Genomic DNA, 21,605 nt, shown 5'->3' on the forward strand with positions numbered 1-21,605 from the left:
CAACAGCAAGGGAAGGCTATTGCCTTCATGCCTTGCATGTGGGCTTGCTAGCAGTTGCTAGACTAGACAGATTTGGCCTGGTCCAACTCTTCTTACGTTGCACAAAAAAAGAAATCCAAACAAGGACAGCATCGTAATAACTTTATAAATTTTTAGTTGGTCGTAACAAAGGTACAATACTTAAATCACCAGGAAAGAATTTCCCTCTCCCTCTGATGACTTATTTATAGCAAAGTGCTCCTTGACTGTCAAGCGGAAAACAAGTTGAAAATGTTAACTCCTGGGAGCTGCAGTGTTAGTCAATTACCTCGTCCAGTGGTTCAGCCCCATCTCCTTACTCTTTAACCTAGAACGATGACCGTTCTATTGCCTTAGCTGCTCTTGGCAGCTACTGACAGCCTGGTCCTGGAACGTATGTTACCTAGGACACTGCACAAGCAAACAAGTAATAACACTATACAGATATCATATTTGTCATGACAGGCACCTATTTGGCAAGCTGTGACATCTGAAAGCAAACTGAAGTTGCTTGTGCAGCTCTAGAAGGCAGCTTCTCTAGAGCCTGTCTGTACTTTATGCAACAATCATGCCTACTTTAAAACAAAAAAGCAAAGTCAACATGTGAAAGGCAAACATCCACTCTTAAACATCACTCTACATGTATTTATGACAGACCAATCAGAGCTCCCACAGATGGGTAAGTACATGTGGCTGTTTGTTCACACTCTCTGTACATGTGTTGCGGGAAACACCAGCATACCTGTGGCAAGAATGACACTGTGTGAAAACTGGCGCTGCCCTCTGATGTCTTAGTTTTGCTGCAGCTGAATTCAATAGGAGAGGATTGTTCAACATAAAGAGCACAGTGAAAACAGCATGATCCAATGAATGTCTACACTGAAGACCCACCTAACAAGAAAGGCTGGCTACAGGGCTGCTTCTAGTGCACCCAGAGTGTTGTGTGAAATATAGTCTGCTGAAATACCTAAATCCAAGCTGGCAGTTGTAATGTGTATACCTGAATGATCTAACCATTTAAAAAACCCTGTAGCCTGTTATATTTTTTCTTCTTAGCCTAATCAGCCAAGGCCAATCTCCTCCAGACGACTCAGTGCAATGAGTCTTGCATATCACTCATTGTATTCCATTCACTTCAATGGGTTTTGCTAAGGAAAGTTCTCTAGGGACTGTGGCGTATTTCCATAATTTTCTAGGCTGAAGACTGTTTTACTGTGCAAACAATGAAATCATGTTTCAGCTTGAGTGTACCATGAAGAAACACAAACAAATGCAAAATACTCAACTTCGCGTTTGCTTTGATTCACACTTCAAAGGAAAAATATGTATGCAAATGAGAGACAAAAACGGAATAGGTCTCATGTTGCCCATATTGTCACATGGCTTATATACTCTTCCACAAAGTACTTAGATAGGTTTGGGCTTTTATGCTTGAGTTATTAGTTTGCTTCAGTTGGTGCTGGTTGCAAGCTCTTTTCAAGCAACACAGAATTTCAGACGGACTCTCTAATTCACTCAAAGATCAAATGGTCAAAAAAAAAAAAGAGTTTAAGGTGTCGGCCCATAAAATCCACACACCAGAAAGCTCACAGAGCCCTATTCAGTACATGTAAATCTAACATTGCATTTGTCTTTCTGCATAGGGCTGAATGGAAGCACATCGTGTTGCAGCATCACCTTTAAATCAGTGTGGATTTCATCAGTCCCCTCAATGGGAGACCACTGGGAGTGACATGTAAAAGAAGAATTAAAAAAAATTTTTTTTTAAAAAAATTCAATATTTCCTCTGAATGTCAGTGTCCCTTCTCATGGAAAACAGAAACACAACCCTAGGAGTACCAATACAGAGTACACATTCCCTAAATAAATAAAACACCACATAAAGAAGATTCCCTAAAGCCACTTGCAATGAACTGAAACTCTTCAAATATCTACTTTCAGAGTACATGATCAATGATGACCAAGGGCTATCCAGTTGGATGTAGAAATCACAACTGCACATTTATTTATTTAAGCATATTTATAAACTGCTTCACAGCCACAAGCTATAGAAGAGGTGTACAATAATATACAGTAAAATGAGATAAAATACAAAAGATACAAATTCTAAAAACAATTTCTACAGATATACAATTGATATTCACACTTCGGGGAAAGCTTTCTTAAGCAAAAGCATCTTCAGCAACCACCTAAATATTAAGATGCTAGGCATCTCTCTAATTTCAGCTGATAACTGATTCCAGAGGGCTGGACCAATAACACGAAAAGCCTGGTTTCTCATACAAACTAAGCACATATCTGGAGCATGTGTCCCATCTGAGGACCACAGTTGACAGGCAAAGATATATGGGTCAAGGTGGTCCCTTAGGTAACCTGGTCCTAAGTTGCTGAGGTCTTTGCTGAAAACCAAATCTTAAACTGCGACCAGCATCCTCAGCAGAAGTATTACATGATGTTGATGGGGTGTTCGGGTCAACAACATGGCTGCTGCATTCTGCACCAGCTGCAGCTTCTAGGATAAGCCCAAAGGAAGCCCCACATAGAATGCATTGCAGTAATCCAGTTTTGAGGTTATCAGCAGGGGTGCAGTCATCTAGGGTCTCAGGGGGTCTTAGACCCCTTACTTTTTTCAGCACAAGTCCCAGCAGGGTCCCTATGTTTCCAGGATCCTACGAGCCAATCAGCATGAAAGGAAAGTTTGTTGGGCACTGAGAACAGTCTTCTAACATGCCAATCAGAGTGAAAGGTGAGTTAGCCACTGAGAAGACTCTTCTCAGTAGCTAACATTCTCCCCTTTCATGCTGATTGGCTCCTAGGGATGCATGTTGTTGTGGGAGAAGGCATGAACAAGGATCTCATTCTCAACCCTAGAGGGGAAAAAAAGGGGGGGGAGCGTGGCTGTAACTAACCTGAAGGGACCCTGCACCACTGATTTTGCCACATTACTGGTTGCCAGTGTCAAGACTGGCAAGAATCCAAATCAAAGCATTCCCGACAGATGGCTGTCCAGCTGCCTCTTGAATGCCTCCAGTTAGCACAAAACTTTGTAGGTGAGCCATATTCTTACCTAGGAGTGCTACCATTGTTAACAAAACCACAATGTGATTCACTTTCCTTCTTTTATGGAAATACAGAAGAATGCAGAATGTTATTACTGCTACGACCTGAAAAAAAAAGGTAAAAAGCTTAAGTTACTAAAAATGCAGAATAAAAGCTTTAGACAAAAACTGTAACAAGATGTCACATACTTTTAAAGGGATGAGTAAGAGGAGTAACCTCACTACCATTTACCAAATAATTATTCCCATAAACCTTTCCTAAGACTAAGAAATGTTCACATTTTGCTGTCTGCTTTTCTTACCCTTTCAAGTGCCTATTTTGTTTTTACAGCCTTGAAAAGATTTAAAACAAAGGAGAGAGAGTGTGTGCTTTGCAGTAATAATCTGGCAAGCAAAGGCATCCAATTTTAACTAGAATAATACAGAGCCATCATCCTACATAGCATCTTCGTTAAGGATGATAAATACAGACAACCTGCTAGAAGCCAGCTACAATGAGGCTACTCCAGTGTAAGTGATTTGAAGATCACAGCCCGAAAATATGGCTCATCTCACTTACTGTTTGCATTAATTACCTTCACTTATTTTTCAGTCCTCCACTCTAATCAATAAAACTTGGATGAACCATATAGTTCTGTTCAAAACACCTGCAATGCATTTGTAACTGTGCACTGGTTTTCAATCACTGCCTAGCCAACTACTTGTCAAAAGGTTGCATAAAAGAACAATATACCAGCAGACTTAATGGTACACAAGGAGAGACTGCTTTACAAGACATTTTGCAGATGGGATTTCCTTAAAGCTACATACAGCCTAGCCTTGCTGCTCCATAATCACCAGCAACACCCCCACATGCACAACATTTCCACCCCAAAGTGACCTCCATGTGGGCCACAAATTGCTGCTTAGTAGACACTTTCTAGGAGGTGAATTTTCACTTTCCCGTGCCAATGTTAAGGTTTGGAGTGTGGGGAACCTTTACCCTAGAAGAGGTGGGCACATGTGTATAATTGTTCTGTGCTTATCCTGACCTAATAAAGGAGGCTGTCTTGTACAAGGTAGTATCATTTGCCCATCTAGCCCTTTTACATAGAAACATAGGAAGCTGCTTTATAGAGAGGTAAGACCACTGGTCCATCTTGCTCCCTGCTGTCCTATACTGACTGTATAGAGACCACATTGACTGTAAGACTTGCAAGACCCTCTCCCTGCTTGCTGGCCTCTTTTCACCTGGCCTGGAAGGGTGGGGCCTTGACTGACTGCAGCTATAAAAGGTTGTGAGCTGCCTTGAGCAGAGATTGCTATGGAAAGGCGGTGTACAAATAAACAGTTGTGGTGTTGATGATGATGATGACTGGCAGTGGTTCTCCGTGGTTTCAGGCACAGGTCTCCCCCAGTTCTATCTGGACATGCCAGGGATTGCACCAGGGCCTTGTTGCTTACAAAGCAGACCCTCTGTCACTGAGCTACCACTGAGCTGTTTGGAATAACTCAATCTGTCCATCTTGCCCTGTGGCACTCTTGCTAGCAGTGGCTCTCTCCGGGGCCTTGGCAGAGGTCTTTCCCATCACCTGCTACCTGATCCTGTTTGCTGGAGATAATATAGGAAGCAGCCTGATTCCGAGTCACTCCATTGGGTTCATTTAGCTCAGTATTGCCTACACTAGGGGGAGCCAATGCACACACACCCCAATATGTTGCAGGGCGACACCTCTCATCATTCCTGACCATCGGCCATGCTGGCTGGGGCCGAGGGGAGTTGGAGCCAGCAACATCTGGAGGGTACCACATTGGCGACCCCTGGCCTACACTGACTGGCAGTGGATCTCTCTGGTTTCAGGCGTGAGAACATTCCACCTGGAGATGCCAGGGGTTGAATCAGGGACCTTCATGCTAGGCAGACACTCTACTACTGAGCTATGGTACTTCCCCAAGGGAAAGTGTACTACAGCCAAGTTCTCTCATGCTGAATTATGGTCACTTCTTAAGCATAGGATGGCACATGCTCCCTGGGCCTGGCCTTCTCACCTGCCTCCCTTCACAGCACACAGGACTTTCTTAAGTAACCCCAGGGAAGCAGGGGAAGAGTCCCCCGCAAAACATCTTGCTTTTTATTTTCATTATGACTGATATACTGTACATTTTAGAAAACTTTTTTCGCTATAAGAATTGGGTAACTGATAAAGTGGCCTCTCCTGCATTTGCTGTGTAGAAAGACACATTTGCACAGAAAAGCATGTGGTAGATTGCTTGAAACAAATTTGTTGATTGTAATCATCTTTGTTTTGTTATACAATTGCTCTGTTCCATTATGATTTTAGGCATCTGAGCTGTATATTCAGTTTTGTTATGGCTTATGGTCAAACAATAAAAGCAAACTAAAATTCATAAATAAAACAACCAGTCAGGTGTAGGCACCCTGATAGCCTGGCTTCAACATTTGGAACTCTTGGTTCAAAATTCTAAACTGCCCTCAATATGTTCAAACCAATAAAGAACACAAAGAGTACATCTTTACTTATCACAGAAAAATTAGATCACCAGTAAATGTTCAGAAAACAATGTTCAAATTTGTGTTTAAGTGCTTTCCTGGACTAATAGGTGAGAAAATGTATTTTTTCCTAACAAGCCTCTGATCTTAAGGAAAGTTTTTATCCATTGAGCAAGAAATGTCACGACATTTTGGCAAGGCTAGGTGCTCACTTAAAATAATGAGGAAACAAAAGCAGAATGGTAGATGTTTTCGCTCCAATCTCTTAACCATGGCTAGGAAATCATGAGAGTGCTGTGGGCTTGCTGGGTTTCTCCCCACCTTTCTGATATACATATCCTTCCTCTCTTCCCTTTATAGAACTAAAGACGGTGCAGAGTTGAGCTTTTACCAATGTTAATGCTAATCATAGTTAGCTTCAGGCCAGAATATGCAACTAAAATTTGAAACATGGTATGCTCCTGATCACTGAACTTATTCCAATATTGCTGAAAATGCTAAAGTGCCCTGAACATTTTAAATAATTGGTGGTGCTATCTACATTAATTTGGTATCTAACACTGAGGTCCTCAGGGTGGCACGGTACCCACTGGCACTGGAACACTCCCGGACACCCCCCTCAGCACTTGCAAGGCCTTCTACCACCCCTCCTGAGGGAACAGGTCTGGGGGTACTCCTTGATTCTAGGTAGCCTCAGCGGCAAGGAGCTCCTATGCCCAACTGTGGCTGCTTTGCTAGCTGCAGCCAACAATTACCTGTCTGTAGTGATTCATGGTCTAATAAGCTCCCAGTTGGACTGTTGCAATGCCCTCTACATGGAGCTACCCTTGAAGGTGGCCCAGAAGCTGTAGCAGGTGGTTATTAAGTGAAGCAGAGAGAGGTTGGATCATGTGTTACCACTTTTTAAAGCACTGCACTGGCTGCCTAAGAGCTACCAGGCCCAATTCAAGGTGTCACTGCTAGTGTACAAAGCACTGAATGGCTTGGGACCCCTGCATTTAAAGGAGTGCCTTCCTCGCTACCTAATGGCCTGCAAACTGAAGTCAGCAGGAGAGGCCATGCTTGATATATAGCTGGAGTGACACTTAATAGTCTAAGTACTGCTATTTTCTGCATTTCATTTCATTGCTGATGTTTTATTTTTAGAAAATAATACTCCTATGGGACTTCCTTTGGGAGGAAGGGTGGGATGTAAGTATAATAATAATAAGAGACAGCAGCAGGTACTTTTGTCTTTTACCCTACCTAGTTTGCCTTCTGTGAAATATTTTATAGCTGGCAAACCTCCCCCCCTCCCATGGCAGCCATTTTGTGACAGTGCCACAACACTATCTCAAAATTCCAAATGTGTCCACCAGTAAAGGTTGGGGCCTTCTGAATAGACGTTAAGTACAAAAATGGATTTGAACTACTGCCTATAATAGTCCCTCTCTCACTAAAAAAACCACTACTCTTCTTTTTTAGGATTACAAGACATGAAGGGTCTGTGCTGAACTATATTCTGAATACTATGCATTCCTGACTTGCACAGAGCCTCCCTCTCTGACATGTTGCATATCATGTCATGCTTCTTAAATTATGGATTTACTCTCACGCTTTCTTGTGTAGCAGCCTTTTGCAGAGTCAGTTTCCTTTTGGAGAAGAGAACAGTGTACCCTTAGCAGCACCTTTGTACCAGTTTCTTACATATAAATATATAACCGGAGAAGATAGCAAGAGAGGAGGGTAGGTAGTGCTAGTTTTACAACAACAGGAATAATAACCTTTCCAAAAAAATGCTAGTTTTCTACATGCAGACAGTTTGACATAGGGGATCCCCTGTCTACAACCTGAAGAGGTATAGTCCTAGGAGAAGCATACCATGCCCTTCTTTCAAATGTGAAGGTCAATCAAACCACTGTCAGCCTTCTGTCTTGTAGGTTGGTACAACCTGACACACATTCCAAGGTTGCTTATTATTTGTTATTGAGGGCTTGTATTCAACCTAGCGCTAAGTAAGTAGTTCCATTAGCACAAGGATTTATGCTAGTGCAATGGAACTGCCCCCTTCTGCTTCCCCCATGCACCCCTAAATCTGTTCTGGGGGTTCTCCCAACCCTCCAGAGCAGCTTGGGGGTGCACAGGGGGCACACAGGGGAAGGAGAGGGGAGAAGTTCCATTGCGCAAACATAAATTCTTGAGATAACGAAACAGGTGCGTTGGACACCATCTAAAATGGGCTCCTACTGGGATATAAATCTAATAAATAAATAAATAAATAAAAATCATTCCTACCCTCCTTGTCAGTCAAAAAGGCTTCCAGAGTGGCATGGCGATCAATTTTTTTTTAAAAAATCCTCTCTGCCCTAGGCTTACAATCTAAAAGGCACAACACAAAAAGGGAAAGGGATTGCACCTTAGACAGCTCCTTGAAAGGTAATATTAAAACCCAGAGCAGATTCACTACCCCACTGACATCAGTCTGCAGAAGTACAAAACAGTCTCCAGTGCCAGATGTTGTGCTGATAAGGCTGATGGGAGTTGTAGTTCAAAACCTCTGGAGGGCCTCAAGTTGGCAACAGCTGGTCAAAATTTCTGAACACAGCCTATGTTTTTAGAAGCGCTAGCTGTTTTTAGATGGCTTTTAATTGTTTTAAATATGTTTTTATTTTATTTTAATTTGTATTGTTTTAACATTTGCTGCCCTGGGCTCCTCTGGGAAGAAGGGCGGGATACAAATTTAATAAATAAAAAACAGTAAAACAATCATTTTCAGTCCTTGAACCTACTACTTTTGGTACACCAATGTAGTGTAACCAGGCAAGTCTTTGGCCACAGGTCATTTGACAGCATTTTATGTAAAATATATCAAACCCCAACTTAACTATATAAAAAACCCCACTTTTGTTACACTAGCCTTTAGCTGATGTTCTATCACAACAGAGGCAGCCTAGCCTGTCTATGCCGAGTTCCATATAGTCTGGAAAGGCACTCTTAAATTCACACTTTGACCCAAGGAATGTGGAAGAAGTAGAAGCTGAAGCAAGTAAACAGCAACATCCTTGATCTAAAGAGCAATCTGTCCCACAGGAAAAATACTTTTTGACTCTCTGCCTTGCAGTGAGAACCAAGGGTGCCTGGTTTATCCTATATATGAATAGCAAACTCATTCTCTGAGTGCCGATCCTTATGTATCCAAAATGGCATTACCCATGCCAAGCATAACAGGGATGTAGCAGCAGGCTTGGAGGAACTCAGAGGCTGGCGGAAGTAGAAAATAAAAACCGAGAACTGGGAGCAGGGGACAGATGGACCATAGAAGGCATAAAACAAACAAACCCATCACAGCCTAATGGGGGCTGAGCATGCTCAGCAACCACAGAATGCCAAGTGACTGTTAGGGGAGAGGAAATGGGAGCTGAAGGCATGGCTGGCTGGCATCAAGAATCACAGCACTCCACCCTACAACGTTTTGTTGTAGACCCCTCTTGTATACAGTGAATTATGAACATTGCACTCACCACATAAATCAAGAACTGCCAGCTAACTAAATCATTCTGTATCTTTCTTGTTGTGAGTTCCTGGGTAACGCTTGGAGCAAATGTCACCAACAAAAATATTCCTGCAATTGTCACAGTGCCACCTTTAAAATAAAAACATTTAGAACACATTATTTTTTACAAAACCACGTAACTGGAAGTCTCCCAAGCAACCTTCTAAACATCGGTGGATTTGTAAAATTGAGAGACCATGGTTATGTACAAGCTCCATTCATCTTCCATGGCTTCTGGTCACAATCCAACAAGACACGCAGCACAATCCTATGCTTGTCTGCTCAGAAGTACGTTCCACTAACTTCAGTGGGTTTTACTGCCAGGACTGCAGAAATTGATGCATTTTTCCCCCTGACTATGATTTCACTACATAACTTATACATCCAAATTTCTTAGGCAGTTTACTCATATTGTTAAGCTTACCCGTGATACACAAAGTTCTGTAGTTCTTTATTTTATTTATTTCTTTATTTAACAAAATTTATATACCACTTGAATGTAAAGACTTTTAAGACTGTGAATTCACACAGTTAGTTTTCATGGGGGAAAAACAACACAGGTGACATCTCTTTTAATTCTTCTGCAGTTATTCCCAGCTGTCTATCAACACTCCATCCCGCAGATTAATTTCATGTACAATTGGATTATTTGTGGTTATTATACAAAGTGCTCTAGCCAGACATTCACTTGCCACATCTCCAGCTGCAATTTCGTCTTTGAAAGCGAGGGCAACATCTATCACTCTTCCACTTCTAGAGGGGCATGTCTGATAAGGTAACAACGTGCAAGGGACAACACATCACTAAAAAAGCTCCAACAAGCACAGTTTCAGTGGCATGTTGTTACTAATGTGCACTTCGGGGCACACAGAAAAGAGCCCCAGCTAGAGACATACATGCTCCTCTGACTCATCTCTCACCTCACAATGCTTTTTCAATGCTTTTCAATGGAGGCAGTGTGAGTCAGTGAGTGATGAAATACCAAGGAATGTACATGCATGTGTGAATCATCCTGCGTTTCAGCCAAGACCTTAGTAGACTTGAACCTAAGGGCTACGTCCTATACTCTGTCCACTTGCTCACATTCTGGGAGTTACACCATTAGTGCTCTATTTTCTTATACATTCCCTCTGTAGCACTGTGTTTTGATTCAAATTAGTTAAACTTAAAAGAGTACTGGGTTAGTCACAGCACTGATCTGGTCTGTTACTTTCTGTTGTAGGAATCAGACCATAAAGGACTGACAACTATAAGGAAACCATCATCAGATTTTTAAAAATGTGCTTGGTAGTAACAGAGGATTAGCATTCCAGACTATGCCTAACCATTTACACCAGGTGAAGACAGATCTTCATGGATAATGAGAGCGTCAGACACATAGAAGGTAACAGATCTTGAAAGAGTCTATGCAGGAAATCTGACACAAACAGAAATAATTGTCAATTTCATCTACATCTACCACATGAAACTCAAGAGTCCCCTGTCAATAAGATGTTCAGACACATATCTATGTCCCAGACAGACAGCAGAGATATCAAATATAAAAAGTACATGACAAGAGTGCTCATGGCTTTTGGCTCTAGAGTTTAAACCTCTTTTCCAAAAATTTTCTTGAAACAAATTAGAAATCCATTAGGACATAGTTCCAACAAAGTATGTAGACATGGGCCTTTTGATCTCATATCACAAACTGCAGTTAAGCCCTCTCTGCCCTATAAAAATATATGCCAGGGAAGTGCTTCCTATCTTACATATCCCAACACAATCCCTATAACTTCCCAGAGAAATCAAAAGGACACAGCTGTATCACTTAAACCATGAGTATTACAGTGCCCATGGAGGTTAGGAAGCTTCAAAACACTGACATACATGACAGTTGGCTTAATTAGCAGGGGGGCGGGTTATGTATTTATTTATTACATTTATACCCCACCTTTCTTTTCATGATAGAAACCCAAGGCAGCTTACATATGGTTCCCATGCGGTCTCCCATCCAGCCACTGACCAGACCTGACCCTGCTTAGCTTCAGCAAAGAGCTGGTCTTATGTGCCTTCAGACCATATCCTGGGAAAAGCAAATATCTTTAAAATCAAGGATTCAACAATGCACGTGGAAGTTGTCTGAATGCAGAGCTGGCAACTGCTTAGCTAATGCCTTGGGAGGGCCCTATTGCCCTCTTGGTCTTGGCTCTTACCTCTCATGTCTACTGCTACTGGACACTGTCAGAACTCCTCCTTAGGATGAAGACTCTGGACATTCCCCTAGGCAGCGAGAAGCATGCCTGGAGTCTTCAGGAGGTGATCTGATAGCTCAAGGGTGCTTCCCAGGGAAGGGGAGAGCAGTGTGAAAATGAATGATTGCAGCATAGGAAACAGAGGAATTCTGATCCCCTTCCTCCGGTTCTCAGTAGCAGCTTCTTTCTTTGCATGGCGCATGGATAGGGTGTGCGGTCACTACATTCAGGCAAAAGAGGATGTGGGCTTATGACAGAGTGTACTTGAACATGCAAGTGCATACAGGCATGTGCTTTTCTGTGTAAGTATGTTCTTTGGTGCTGCTGATTGACAATTTTAAAAATGGATTATGTGGTTTCTTGTAGTTGTTTTTTTTAAAGGTCCCCTCCCATTAAAATTACTAAATCAGTGTGGAACGTGAATTTCTGGGGTATAAGCTACTGCATAAAACATTAATGTGACATAACAACACACTCTCAGTTTAAAGAGGGTGGGAGAACAAACTCCACAGCGTTCTCTGTTTATGTACTTGCACAAGCCTCCTAACAATCACCATATCTGCCATTATGTAGCTAACTCCAATGGAATGCAGCAATATTGTTTAAAACTTCCATGGCAAAGGCAAACTCACAGAAATAAAATAAAATCAGCACAGGACTCTAGCTGAAACACTGTGCAGCATGATCAGCTGAGGAATGAATTCTTCATATATCATTTGGACCAAGTAACTAAACATTATAAGGCTATTTGAGCAGTATTGAATTTCTTTCTTCGAACTCCCATAACAGCTGTGCAATTACAGCTATCGCACTAGCAGCTTGCACTGTCTGCTTGCTTATTTGCATGGGAAACCCAGTCATTCTTCTAACTTTGTGCAGATGACAGACAAGCCAAACAAGATAGAAGTTCCCACACAGATAGCACTTCTCTGTAGGAAAAAAGTGTGGAAATTGTGTCACACACAACAACCGATGTAGTTTGCTGCATTTATAGAGCAGGAGGCAGTGGCCAATTGTGGCTTCTCAGGAGCAATGCATCAACTACAATTGCTACTTTCTTTGTTTTGATCACACTGAGAGGCCTGTTGATCAGAACATCCAGTCCTGTATCCCAAACTCCACAGTGGCCAAGTAGATGCCCCCTGGATGCTTACAAAGCAAGGCTGGAAGAAGACAATAGTCTTCTTCTGCTGTGGCCCCGAGACATGGATATTCAATGGATTACTTCCTCTGAATCTAGGGGTTACATATAGTCATCATGATCAATACCCACTAGCTATAATAAAAGATAGCTACGTTCAGTGTGTCTCATTTGTCCTCTATGTAGAGAAGTCTCTCATGACCATGGCAGGGCATTATTTAATTTGAGAACAAGATTTGTGTATATCCAAGTCCCACAGTCGACATGAGCAATGCAATGGAGCCTGTGCTAGCCTCCAGACTACCCATAATCTGGGTGGAGACAATGGTGAGACCAGAATGGACTGACTTGCCTGCACAACTGGCTTCCCTACTTGATGCCAAAACTTTTTACTGGGTGAACAGTAGGGAAGCAAAAAGATACCTTTGCCAGGAATGTTTCCTAGCATTCTGGTCAAGTATTAAAGTGCCGAAGTAGGAATATGGACAGCTGCTGTAGGAATAAGCATTGTGACAAAGTATGAGAATCACAGTCATCTCAAATATGTCAACAACATTTATGCATATGAGTAATTGGCCAGAGAAATCTCAAATGCCAAAAACAGCAATGGACTCAATGTCTTACATAAAGCAACCAAAATATCTACTGGAACTAGTCACATATCGAATGAACGGACTGTAAAGCAAGACAGTTTTAACTTGCAGAAATGTTTTTGAGGCAGACAGAAAGTCCAATGTTTTGTACAATTAAGATCATGTTTGCCAGCAAAATATTGCTGAAATGCTTTTGGAAATGACCAAGTTGGTATAAAAGGAACAAATGGTTGCTTTTTTTAATGTAAAAAAGAGCTTGTGTACAAATATCAACATTAGAAGAGCTGTGAGCAGAATGATCAAACAATTAGATCATGTCTTGTTTTTTATAAGACTCCTACTGTTGTCAAATATGGGCTCCTGCTGGGACGAAGGGCGGGATATAAATCAAATAAATAAATAAATAAAATATATGAAAATGTGTAAAACATTAAAACTATTATTTCCCAGTTCAGAAACTAGAAGCAAAGACATGAACAAAAATAGAAAATGCCCATGTAATTTATGTAAATAGGAAGAAACTTTCCAGAAAAATTGACTTTGGGATGATCCTACCTATTTTTAAAACTATGTTCCAACTTACTATAGAATAAGCATGTTTATCTTCAGCTGACAAATATTGGGGACGTAAACATATTTTACTTCCTGTGGCTATTAATGCTCATTTATAACTTATGTTGAGGTGAAGGAGGCAAGTTCAAAAGTCAAAATATATTCCTTATCAACACCGTACACCAAATATTAGATTGGCAGCAACCATTTACTTACCTAGTATGCCTTCAGACCTAATGTTCTCTTTTAGGAATAAGACAGATATAACTGCACTACCTGGGGAACAAACAGTCATTGTTTAATGTTTCATAATAAAATCATATATTAAAAACGACTAAGTTGATTTAGAGCAAAATACCCATATGACTGTTGTACTGGGTGGAGCTACCTGGGTTCAAATGGTAATTTCACAAACCTAAAATGTGCGCTGCAGCATTGGTCCAATCGGTGCAAGGATTGAAACTGAGAAACCCATCAGGCATTCAGTGAACATGCGAGGGGGCAATAGGAATGTATGGACTACACACAAAAATAAGTTGGTTGGCCAGGTTGTGGCTGTGCTACATGCTTGCTAGCCATGCTCTCCTGGTGATTCCATAGGATATGCACAGGGCCCCTTTCTCACTGATGTGGTGTTGCTGAGGAGTAGTGGTGGCATGGTGAGCAGGCATGTTGATGCATGGCCAGTGGCCTGTGTTCCCACAACTCCCTCATATGTTCACTGAGCGCATGAGGGGGGATCATGAACAGAGGGATCATGAGCATGTATATCTACTATTTATGACAGATATTCAGCTCAACATTTGCTCATCTTCTCTTCATCTGAACAAGATCAAATCAAAGACAATGAGCACATTGAACTAGATAACTGAAGGCTGCAAAAAACAGAGGCCAGGTTTGACCACTGCAAAACAGGTGCCAAGTTAGGCACAAAGACACCTGTGATAGCATTATATAACATTAGTATAAAGAAAAGAATCTATTATGCCTGCATTGGCAATTTAATCCTGGCATAACCCGGTGCTGGATATAGTTTCTTCATTTACTTCCACAAGCACTCTATGGTAAACTGGGTACAATCCAACATGCTGTGCTTGCCAAATGAGTCATTTGCACAGCACATCCCCAAAACATTGTTATTCCTTTAAAGTTTAGACTCTAAAGCTGCCTCAAACACCACCCACTCCTCCTTTCCCATATAGAACATGCAGATCACCCTTGGGTGCCCTTGTGGCAGCTGAGGATGGTGGGGTCTCCTCACTGCCACCCATCTAACTGTACAGGTTCTGATACATGCAATTCCCACCATGGCACCTGCTTCCATCCAACTCCATTCCTTTGCCAGACATGACAGGCATGACTATTCCAGCTGCTCAGCTACTGGAATTCAATTCCCATGTATACATCTTAAGGGCTGGACCACACATTGTGGTCACCACAAAGACACTCTTAGAGACCTCTTGTTAACTCCAGCCCACAGAGCCAGTATGTGTATGTGTTATGACAGAGATGCGAATGGCCCAGCATGGGGAGCTCATTTTGGGCATTATCTCTGTAGCAACGTGTCTTATGCTATTGAGGCTTGCTTAATTTACACATGCAGCACAATGAAGTGGTAAAATCCTGAGGTTGCAGAGTAGACTTCTAGCTCCAGGTGGGAGATCCCATGTAAGAAAAGAAACCCATACAAGTAAACAGCACAGAGATACATGCTATTATTTATTTATTTGATTGATTGATTGATTTCTATCCCACCCTTCCTCCCAGTAGGAGCCCAGGGCGGCAAACAAAAGCACTTAAAACCCTTTAAAACATCATAAAAACAGACTTTCCAATATATTAAAACAAAACATCTTTTAAAACTTTTTTAAAAAAAGCCTTACAAACATCTTTTTTTAAAAAAAGGGTTTAAAAACATTAAAAAAACAATTCCAACACAGACGCAGACTGGGATAAGGTCTCTACTTAAAAGGCTTCTTGAAAGAGGACGATGCTAGTGCAGTCTACTCTCCCACTGCATTAGTATTGTTTGCAGTGTGTCTTTCATGTAGGGGAGCCTTAAAACATGTAAGCCCCACTTGCTGCCTCAGGTGGTACTATTCATTCTTCCAACTGAAAACTCTGTCCCCTATTCAGCCTTCTATTGCACTAGCCTTGTAACCACCACAGGTGACCAGGAATTCCATGCAGGCGAGTGAGTGAACTGCCGGAGGAGAGATGGTGTGCCTTGTCCCTCATGTGTGTCCAGCATAGAAATCAAGCAGCCTGCTAGAGGTGGGAAGCCCCCTTCTCTGCACCCAGCATAGAAATGCAGCTCCCATCCCTGCTCCGTCACCTCCCAGGAGGCTTGTAAAATGTTTTGCAGGTTAGTAGTTTATAGAGGCCATGGGAGTAACTGCTCTGCCTGTAAAAGGCCCCAGGCTCCATTGCCAGCATCTCCAGGCAGGACTGGGAAAAACTCCTGCTTGAAACCCTGGAGAGCTGCTGTCAGTCAGTGTAGACAATATTGAACTTGATATACCAATGGTCTGACTCGGGATAAGGCAGCTTCCTATGTTCCTATGAGGCGTATTTACAAGGCTGGCTTAATTCTTTTCTGCTGCATGCATAGGCCCAGAATTAAGCCTTAGTTGGTCCAAGATGCATGCTTTTTAAAAAATTATTCACAATTTCTGATGAAATAGTGGCATGGATTCAAGAAACTGCCAGCATTTCTGCTGTTCTTATACAAGTAAATAAAAAAATTACTATGTTTCCATTCTGGCAGTGACCCGTAGAAACAGCCAATGGGGGAAATGGCATGTGTAGGAGAAAACCCACAGATGGCTCCATGAATTGCAACACATTTGTTAAAATCAGTGTCCTGTTTCGAATGCTGTCAAGGGATTAAAAACAGATAAACAGCAGCCTGCGCCACTTGCTTCATCAGCAGGAAACCTTCTCCTGAGGAAACATAGCTTTTCTCTCCCTAGAAATAGTTTAAACATAATTGCTATAAAGAAATACTGAGGGTAAATGATGATGATAAAAAACAAAGGTGTTATCTGAGACGCACTTAAAAAACCTATCTACTTAAGATTAACATTTCATGTGTAACATTAGGATGACAGCTTTCATGAGCAAAAATCACCAGTATCCAAGCAACATCTTGTAAAACTACATTTCTCTGACTGCAAAACAGGATAGGGAGGAGATGAACCCATCCAGAACATAAATTACTGCTCCCTGGGCCTAGCTGCCATCATGGTGGTAGACCTGTGTATCAGCTGTACTACTTCACACTGCCAGGAGAGGCGGGGGTTCACATGACTGAACTCTCTTACAGAACACACACACACACAAATACACACTGAAAACTAAGCCCATATGTGCACTGTATACATGTAAAGCACTATGGTATCAGTCATGGCTTCCCTCGAAGAATCCTGGAACTGTAGTTTGTTAAGGGAGCTGAAAGATCTTAGGAGATCCCTATTACCCTCACTGAGCTACAATTCCCAGAGTAGTTTAACAATCAGTCCTTCTTCCCAGGAAATATGAAATATCTTGGGAAAGGGCATGACTGGCTGGAATCACAAACAGGTGAACTGCATTTACAACATTTTGTTGCAGGTTCCACTTGTTTCTCACTAATAAGAGTAACAATATTTTAATGCCTTATGCGGCCATCATAGAACTAAAAGTTCATGCAGTTGAATCTCGTGTCACTCAGATAGCCAAGCTTCATAATGTCAGTACCAGCCTATATGAATAAGCGAGGTATGGGGGCCTGTCTTCATCCAGATGTTGTTGGGACTACAACTCCAATAATCTCTGACCACTGGCCATGTTGACTGGGACTGATGGGAATTGTAAACCCAAGCACCTGGAAGGCACTATATTGGGGAAGACTGCTCTAACCCCATAGCAATTGTCCCATGCTGTACCTCTTCTCAAGAGTGGTCACAGTGCCAAGCTTATTTTCAGCTTGGAAGAGGCAGCCATTATATTGGTGTGCCACCTGACTCTACTAACCAGACAGCAACTGTTCAATCCACACACTCCCAGAATAGAGTGTTCTCCCCATGATAGGAACCCTCCACTCAGGAACTGAAGTGGAAATCATCTATCCATAAGGCTTCCTTGCCCACAATGACTCAGTACTCAGATGGGAAGCAGGATGGGTGGCCATTAGCTTCTTTCTGTGGCTACCATGTGTTAAAACACTGTTGTTCAGCCTTGGTTCTCCAGATGGTGTTGGACTACAACTCCCATGAACCCCAGCCAATTTAGCCAATGGCCAAGGACGATGGGAGCTGTAGTACAACAACATCTGGGAACGCAAGGTTGAAGAACAATGTGTTAAAATAATCATAACACAGAGCCTAAATCAGACAGATTCACCCGTATCTGACCAAAATACTTACCAAGTCTAGACACAATGTCAAAAGGAGATGCTAACTCAAAGCCCTACATGACCTCGGACCCAAGTTCTTGAAACACTGCCATCCTCCATACATCCCAATATGTACATTATGATCAGAGCGAGAAGCCCTTCTTGCAATACCACCACCATGGATGGCAAGCCGGGTGCAAGCATGAGGGAGGGCTTTCTCCAAGATGGCACCCCCTCTTTGGAATGCCCTCGCAGGAAAGAAGCAGGCAATCCCTTCCGTGGCCATGTTCAGGCAAAATTTTAAAACATCTTTATTTGTCCAGACTTTGGAAGGGGATTTGCACGCACTGTAGATTTTTTTCTAACTCTCATTTTAATTTTTGTATATTGGATTTGGTTCATTGCATCTTATGTTGTTAGCCATCCTGGGCACACCTCAGGAGGAAATGTGGGATATAAAATTTAAAAAATAAAATAAATAATATACATTAGAACCATGATAACCCAGTGAAGAGTTGTCAAACAACTAGAGACTATGTCTTGGATTTACAGATGTATGAGTGCAACTCCACCAATGGGCCTTACCCACCCCTCTTTCCCCCACTGCAGTTCCCTGATCCCCCTGAAAAGGGGGAATCAGGAGACCCTCCAAAACAGTATGGGATGTGGAGCAAGGAGCTGTACATGAGAGGACAATCAGCTGAAATCAGACTACCTTACATGAGCAGAACAGGACCTTTAGATTCAAGTCTATGGTGTACTATTAAGTAGGATAGGATTTTTATAGCACACCCTTTCTGTTGGAATACTACCTGTTCTAGCAAATTCACCTCTCCAGAGACCTCTCTTACAATTCTCTTACTTTCCTTCCCCCAGTTTTCAGCATTTGTGTAATGATCACAAACATACTATTGCTTTAAAGAGAAAGCCGCTTTAATAAAATATGATGGTGGGGCGAGGGAGTCTTACCTATGACAGCCACATTTCCTAGAGGAGCAATGACCATGATGGAAGCAAATCCATAGGCAGCAAAATTTCCCATTTCTCCAGTCCCCATAAGTATAATGCCGCACCACCAAAGCTTGCTTCTATAAAAGGGTTTCTGATTGGCTTGGCGCATGAGTCGAAGATGAGACCATTTCTAAAAGTGAGATAGGATTAAGAACATGAGGATGAAAGAATTGGGGTTACATGAATATAACAGATACTGTAATTGACATCCGTATGGTATTACAGATGCGTTGTGCATCCTGCTATCGTGCAGTGCCAAAGACATTATTTAAATCTTCAATCCCCAAATAAACACTCCTAGAATAAAAATGTCAACATGAGCTGAAGTTAGCATTCTGTGTAGGCAGTTTGAAATGCATGACTTTGTAGCTACTTTGAATTCTTAGGGAAGTCTAGTGTCAATGCCAAGGAACCAAAAAGAAAGAAAGACTTAGCCATGTGCCAGTTTGAACTGACATGATATTAGCTCCACTTAAGTGGTGAAGGTGGGAAACTGCATGAAATCAGAAACACAAAGAGACCATCAAAAGACTAAAAAGAAATATTTGACTTTTTCGGCAGCAAGTTCAAATGAAATTATATATATTTATATTTTAATTTGTACAGAGGTGACTCGGTTCACTCAGAGCCAGTAAATAGGATGACAGGATTTTCTGTGATTCACTGGGATAGTGCTTTCAAAAATTATATTACTGATGAAAGGGCATAATCAGCTCCTACACTAAACAGCTACCGAAGGTACACCATTTGTTGAGTGACACAGCGGATCCCATGCAGTCCTTTATGTTGCCCTCCATTTTACATACATACCTGGCCCAAGGCCTAGGAAGCTAAAAGGGCAGATGGTTGGTCCACATAAACATACTACACAGGCATCCAATTCATGTACCATGAGCTACTAACAATAGATGGCCTGCAAGTACCACAAAGGATACAGGTGGCCCAGAGGTAATTGTCCAGCCATCTTCATATTGACATAAAAACTCCAGGAGAGATAATATCACAGTAATAAAGCACATGTTTTGCATACTTAAGGGCCCATCTTTTAAAAATGATCTGGTAACTGGTAATGGAAGAAATCTGCCTGAGATCCAGGAGAACTACTGCCAATCACTGTATGCCAGAAGAGCCTGTGGCCCTCCAGATGCTGCTGGACTAAAACTCCCATCGTCCCTGACCACTGGCCATGCTGACTGGGGCTGATGGAGTTGGGAGTCCATCATCATCTGGAGGGATGCAGGCTTCCCATCCCTGGTACAGACAATGCTTGACTACATAGATAAAGAGCCTGACCCAATAAAATCAGCCCCCTAGCTTCTTAGATAATCTTATCTGTCTAGTGCACATAACCATTTTAGTCTAGCAGAGGTGGTGGTGGTGGAGCTGTCTGAAATGACCCAAAGAAACCCAGACCCATATCATATGTTATGGTCCCTGCACAGAGACTGCTGAAAATCACTTCTGTAAAATGTCATGTGGTAAAAACGTGAAGCTGCTTTCCATGGGGTACCATTTAATTGTGTGGAGGCTCTCCATGCAGGCAACAGCAACAGCCAGAGACTGTGCCATGCTAGCATTGAAAATCAAACCATGACTAAGGTGAACAAGTGGGGCTTGCAACAAACCATTGCACAGTGGAGTGTTCCTCCTCAGGATACTCTACTCCATTCCCCTTTCCTTCCTGGTTTCCCCTCAACAGTAGGCAGTCTGTGGCCACTAAGCCCTCATTGCACTGTTTCCCTAAAGACGCTTTCATTTTTCTGCAAGCCTTGGGGTTCCCCTGACTAAAGTCTACTGAGCCTTCACTCTTGCATATTGGTAGTGCCTTTTTGGCTCCATAGGCAACAGCCTTACATCTGAACACTGGAAACAGAAGGAATTACAATGATTTGAAAAGCTGCTTTCAAATGGTAGAGCTATTATGTCAAGCACCATACAGAATCAATTTCCATTGGCCTCCACATGGGAGCCGTAACATTCAAATTGATAAGTCAAAAGATCTTTATTGCAGGACAAGGATTACTGGGTGCGTGGTAAACATTGATTTCATGGCAGGGTAGTAATCTGATCACTGCTCTGCACAGCATGCCAACGCTCAACTCACTTTCAGACATTTTGTCTTAATATGGCAAGCTACAGGGATTGAAGAGAAGGAAATGTGGCAACTGTTAAGGTGGCATGGAAATGTGGCTCTTGGTTATATAGAAATTTGATATATGGCTTAGAAACGTTGGCCTAGCATGCAAAAAACAAATAAATCAAAATACAGAATAAGATTTGCAGAAAAGGTTGAGCATCCGTTGTGCAGTCAAATATCAATAAAATAAATATAAAATAAAGCCACAGCCCATAACACAAAGGTGATCTTCATACCTGCAGATTCAAAGAGATGCTAATGAGAATGTTTCCTATGATTGCCAACAAGATGCCTAAGAGCAAAGTCTGCAAAAACAAAATATTTGTGTATAGTTATACAGAGAATTAGTAGAACAGTAGGCAAATATTCATACAGATTCATTCATTTATAACATAGTTTGCTCTGGATTGGGATTAAGAACATATGAACACATGATCCATCTAGTCCAGCATGATGTTTTCA

At 41.9% G+C, this 21,605-nt stretch overlaps 1 protein-coding gene across 4 annotated transcripts in view; it reads right to left on the bottom strand.

Annotated features, from left to right (window-relative positions):
- Positions 1-21,605, bottom strand: part of NIPAL2 (NIPA like domain containing 2) — a 54,134-nt gene that overhangs the window by 23,214 nt on the left and 9,315 nt on the right. The window contains exons 2-6 of one of the 4 annotated variants that reach the window (XM_061603733.1): positions 21,380-21,448; positions 18,965-19,136; positions 13,837-13,896; positions 9,069-9,190; positions 3,086-3,182 (exon numbers count right to left, since the gene is read on the bottom strand). In XM_061603733.1, the coding sequence (XP_061459717.1) occupies positions 3,086-3,182; positions 9,069-9,190; positions 13,837-13,896; positions 18,965-19,136; positions 21,380-21,448 (520 nt within the window). The remainder of the gene's footprint in view (positions 1-3,085; positions 3,183-9,068; positions 9,191-13,836; positions 13,897-18,964; positions 19,137-21,379; positions 21,449-21,605) is intronic. The other 3 variants (XM_061603751.1, XM_061603743.1, XM_061603761.1) reach the window with 3 other exon arrangements.

The sequence above is a fragment of the Rhineura floridana genome, chromosome 1 (genome assembly GCF_030035675.1).
Source record: "Rhineura floridana isolate rRhiFlo1 chromosome 1, rRhiFlo1.hap2, whole genome shotgun sequence".
Taxonomy (NCBI): Eukaryota; Metazoa; Chordata; class Lepidosauria; order Squamata; family Rhineuridae; genus Rhineura; species Rhineura floridana.